Source organism: Copadichromis virginalis, linkage group LG13 (assembly GCF_057382275.1).
Source record: "Copadichromis virginalis isolate Kocher_CV1m ecotype Utaka linkage group LG13, C_Virginalis_male_GT1.1, whole genome shotgun sequence".
In the NCBI taxonomy this organism is placed as follows: Eukaryota; Metazoa; Chordata; class Actinopteri; order Cichliformes; family Cichlidae; genus Copadichromis; species Copadichromis virginalis.
Window position 1 is genome coordinate 22,343,268 of NC_140630.1, and position 5,053 is coordinate 22,348,320.

Below are 5,053 nucleotides of genomic sequence, written 5' to 3' on the forward strand. Positions count from 1 at the left end.
CTTGGCAACCGAGTGAAGCACAGACTGCTGCGGCCATGAAGAAAGTTTGTTTTCTGTCCTGAGCCTGTCCAAATTACAGTTAGCTAACAGGTGAGGTCATTAATGAGAGTTTATTTCATTCTGTTATCCTGCAGCACGATCTTTAGTAAATAAATTAATCACGTGAATGTGAGGCACTAGTAGTTTTGCTATAAGCGTAAACTCTCTTTGAATTATTTGTGCAGTGTCTGGATTTACCATAAAATTTAAGTCATTTTGATTTCGTTTGAGAGAAAAATTCCTTTTTAGGGTGCATTTCTATTCACCAGAAAGAATAACGAATGTTTTTAATATTTTAAGAAATTGTACACCTCTTGAGATAATTAGATATTATTACTCGTATGTCTTTAAAACAACTATACAACAATAAGTTGGCCTTCACAGCCATGTCCAGCAGTGTGAAGCCAAAGCCTGGGCGCTATGGGAGTGATATCCACAGACTGCTGCTGGCGGCTGAAGCCGGGCAGAAGGCTGATATCCTGGCCTACTCCTCGGGTCATCTGGGGCCTCGCAGCCTGAACCAGAGTCAGCCTCAAGAGGAGACAAAGTCGGTTTTTTGGAGGATGTCTCAGAGCCAAGAAGAAAGTCGAAACCCACTATCTCTCCAGCAGATACAGACAAAGGCAAAAAAGAATGAAATGAAAGAGTTCCCCCCTGAGCTCACTTCTGGCACAGCTTTAGTAGAGCCTAGAGTCTTGGGGTACACACAAGATCATACATCACATCCTGAAAGAAGAGAACATATAAGTCTATCTCATATAGTTTACCGTCCCTCAAGGACTTTGCCTGTCCAGCAGAAAGCTTGTTCTCAGAAAAAAACTAAATCTCCATCTGATCTGGGGGTAAATCATCATTTCACATTGAGCCGTTCTGACCAGGACAGCCTGAACAACCAAAACCAGCAAGAGAAGAAAAAATGCTTTGGCTGGCAAGTCATGGCCAAACCGGACCTCTGGGCTGTAAAAAATGTTGCTGAAATGCATGCAAGGAAACTGCAAGAGGTGAGGATTGTGACACAAACCATGACATCAATAAACTGTCTGTAATTGCTTTTTTCTTTCTTTTTTTGCATTTTGCATGATATAGTAAACCTAAAGTGCTCTCTGAACACAGGGTAAAGACATGCACAGACTTCAACATGCATACACTCTAACACACTTTTAACCTGCTAATATTGTGTGTGTGGTCTTGTGCGCAGGGGTTGATTAAGTTGTCTGCGCAGAGCTGGCCCAGCAGAGACCGCCTTGCGGTGTTCAGTGACGTCTTTGATGATGTATGTGAAGACTCGCCAGTGTTTGGACGCATCCTGAGGGAAATTAAGGTTTTTCCATTTCCTCTGTACCCACCAGCTCATTTTTAGCATGTACCGACAGATGTATTAGAGCCAAGAGAGAGTGAGTCCCTGGAGTAGCAAGTACAAGTAGAGCAGCCACTGGAACCTGGTCGCGATGCATCAGAGAGGAGGTCATCAGAGGGCGATGGTTCCATTACTGCTCATTCATAACGAATGCCTCAAATTTCTTTTGCACATGATAGTTTTGCTTAGACTGTCAGTAAAAAGACTTCCCATGCTGCAGTTTGCAAAGTGCACAATTTTACTTTTCATGCAGCTGAAATCCTTTTTTTGTTATTATTAAACATGGTAGTAAGCTGCAGTGCATACAATTTCTAAAATCTTTTTCTGAAGGATTTTCTACAAGGACATTTTTTTAAATCAACATAATTCTCAGTCTGTAATAAAGCTTTCTTTTCTCTTCCAGACAGAATATGATTTATACGTCAACCACCTGATGAGTTTGCAGTCCTCACCACGCAGCCTGGTAAGGAACACTGCCCAAAGACACACATACTGAAGATATAACCTGAGAAATGACTGTGATATTCAGACATTTTTGTGTCAAAGACATTCATTCATAGTGTTCCTATACAATATATTCTCATGCTCATTTTGCCTTTAAAGAATGGAAATTGTTTTACATAAAAAAGGAAAACAACAGTGCTGATATTCGTAGATTTCCTCACAGTACAAAGAGTCAAAGATGCCGCTTGTCACAGAGTTCGTTATTTGATTTTGTGGGTATTTTCAGTCCCTTGTCTACAGTTAATGTTTCTTTAAAAAAAAAAAGCCTACACGTATTTCTAAACAAGGTTTAAACAGTAAATATTTAAACTTCCCACAGAGAAGGATAAAACCTTTAGTTCTTCAGCAGTAGCCAAATTCAAATTCAAATTCAAATTTTATTTGTCACGTACACAGTCATACACAGTACGATATGTAGTGAAATGCTTGGACAACTGCTCGTGACCTAAAGAAAACAAAAAAGGAAAAGACTATGAATAAGATAGGAAATAAATATGAAAAATTAAAAAGGGTAAATTTAACTAAGAAGGAATAAAATATAAATTAAGGTTAAAAATGAAATAACTGTACAACACAAATTAGAATGAAGGGTAAATTTAACTGGGAAGGAATAAGATAAAATATATAAATTAAAGTTGAAAATAAAATAACTGTACAACAAAATACACAATATAGAACTATATAAGAATGTATGAAGAAATCTAAATATAAATAAATATATACACAATAACAGCAGCTACTAGCTACTAGCAGCATTAATCTCAAGCATCTTTTGCTTTTTTGGAAAATAATTTAGGTCCTAATGTTTTGTTCTTGCTTCAGTCACCGAATACTTCACTCAAAGTAAGCGAAACCAAGTTGGACGATGCTGAAAAGGAGGTTTGCAGGCTGGAGCATGAGGCTAGAAGAGCTCTAGAGGAGAAGAAACGGTACCACAAAACAAAGTATCAACAGCAGGCTCGTACTTATGTACATTCTCTTTAGTTGAAGTGTGTTTGTCCTTTCAAACCTCAGGGTCCAAAATGAGTTACAGAACATTTCAGCTGCCATGCACCCGAAGGACAGTTACAAGAAAAGTAAGTCTTAAGACCTTAACATATTTTTTGTACCTTATTGTTAGTAAACAGTTAATTTTCTATACAGCATGCTAAGTTTTAGATATATCTGCGGTCTTTAAGAGTGAACAAATAATCACTTTTTGGTGCCAACAGTCATAACAAACAACGTTGTAGTGTCAGTGGTCACTTTCTAATCCCAGCAGGGATGTCTTCATATGCAGTTAGGATCACTATCGTTATGAATGTCATAGTAATTCAGACCTTTTAATGAATGAAGCTTTTAGACCATAATTTTAATTAGGTTGAGGTCAGCGTTTTGGGAATGCCGTTCCAGAATGTTTTAATGTTAACCTGCTTTATCCACTCCAAAACCAGTTTTTATGTGTCTTTGAGATCATTGTCCTGTTGGAACACCCAGTTGTCTCCAAGTTTCAGTCATCTAGCTGTTGATTTGAGGTGAAGTTGAAGAATTTGGATTCCTTCCACTTTGTTTAATGTGTCAGTACCCCTGGCAGTAAATCAGCCCCAGAGCCAGATCCTACCGCCACCATGCTTGGCAGCTGATACGTGTTTTTAGCTTTGAAAGCCTCCTTTACTCCTCCGAACATACCTCTTGTCACCATGGCCAAATAGCTCAATCTTTGCCTTCTCTGACCATAAAACTTTTCTCCAGAAGATTTTTGACTTGTTCATGTAGACCGCTGCACATTTTAGTCAAGCCTGAAGAACTTCATTTTGGTGCAAAGGCTTCTTTCTTGTTGAGCACCCTCTTAGTCCATAGTAATGACGCTATTCCAGCATTTCCCAGCGTATGACAAGCTTTAGTCTTGGCAGTTGTTTGGTTGTCTCTGAACATCCTAATTTCTTCCCATCTGAGGGTGACAGTTTGGCTCTTCTTCCAGACCTTGACAACATGGTGCCACGTCTGCATTACTTGTGCTTTTTCTCATTCTTCTCAGTGTTGGTCAATCCATTGACTACTGTCAAAGGATTTTTTTCTATGCTGGCAAAGAGAAATTACCAGTTGTAGTCAATCATCACTAGCAAGAAGTTAATGGACCATGTCAAGTTAAAAGACATTGTAGAACTTTTAGCACCACATATTAAAAGATTTAAGTGAATGTTTGTATATTTTTGAGTCTGTATGTGTGCTTTTGACCCTGTGTAGATTAGAGAAAATCCAAACTTCTGCACCAAATTCTTGTTTTTTTAAGTCATTAAAGATGTATGCTTTACAATCACGCCACCCTGGTGGAATTGTAAAGCATCTCCCATCTGTAAACAACAATTCAAAGAAATTAAGCCCAAAGTTACCATGGCATTCATGCCCATGATGAGTACGCATCAATTCTTATCAGTTCTCTATGCATTGCATTCATGTTCACCTCATCTGTGTTTGAACAGATACATGTCGGTCAGGGCTGCAGGATACTGTGAGTGTCTCTGGCTATTCTGACAGCATCCAGTTCAAGAGGCTTCAAGTAATGAATGTTTGGAAGGAAATCAAACAGCTGGAGGAAGAGCTAGAAGAGAAGTTGGTGTCCACTGTTACAACCACAGCTACTAAAGGACATATCAGAGACCAACAGGTGCTACATTTGGCCTCATTTCACACTGGCTTATAAAGGCATAGCTCAACTTGTAAATCACACTGAGCAAAGTTAAGAGTTTAGCAAGAAATGTGCTTTTTGCCTGTTTGTTTCCAGACTGAAATATTGAAGCTGATAGCCTCAAATGAGCATCTAAGGGTCATTAGCAAGGTATGAGAGGGGGGTCTTTTTTAGCATGTTTTTTGTTTGTCTGTTTGTTTGTTTTTAATTGCAGGTATTAGATATTTCAAATGTATGTTTACTATGTGAGAGTCAGATGTGCTGTCTTTTAAGGATCTTGAAAACAACATCAGCGCAGTGCTGAACAAGGAGAAAGCAAGCAAGGCCATAAGACGGTATGTGGAACAGTGAATATGTGGCACTTGATTAGTTTGTGACCATTTTTACTTACTTCTTCTTGCTATGCTGTGTTTTACCACAGGATTTTGTGGGATGAAATACACCAAGATCTACAAGCAGAGTGAATGGCGTCACCAGTCGCCATA

The 5,053-nt window shown here is 38.8% G+C and overlaps 1 protein-coding gene across 2 annotated transcripts; it reads left to right on the plus strand.

Annotated features, from left to right (window-relative positions):
- On the plus strand, nt 1-5,053 carry LOC146695676 (uncharacterized protein C6orf118-like). 2 transcript variants are annotated; one of them, XM_085478042.1, is made up of 10 exons: nt 1-90; nt 411-1,040; nt 1,238-1,360; nt 1,800-1,859; nt 2,723-2,829; nt 2,915-2,976; nt 4,363-4,547; nt 4,665-4,718; nt 4,842-4,903; nt 4,990-5,053. In XM_085478042.1, exons 2-10 carry the CDS (start codon nt 426-428, stop codon nt 5,030-5,032), a joined length of 1,311 nt encoding a protein of 436 aa, XP_085334168.1. In that variant the 5' UTR covers nt 1-90; nt 411-425; the 3' UTR covers nt 5,033-5,053. The 2 variants fall into 2 exon arrangements, with proteins under 2 accessions (XP_085334168.1, XP_085334167.1); XM_085478041.1 differs by having other exon boundaries at nt 424-1,040.

Coding starts and splice junctions, on each gene's coding strand:
- LOC146695676 (XM_085478042.1), top strand. CDS start 426: ATGTCCAGCAGTGTGAAGCCAAAGCCTGGGCGCTATGGGAGTGATATC. Junction 2,830..2,914: donor GCTCTAGAGGAGAAGAAACG/GTACCACAAAAC, acceptor TTCAAACCTCAG/GGTCCAAAATGAGTTACAGA. Junction 4,719..4,841: donor ATCTAAGGGTCATTAGCAAG/GTATGAGAGGGG, acceptor CTGTCTTTTAAG/GATCTTGAAAACAACATCAG.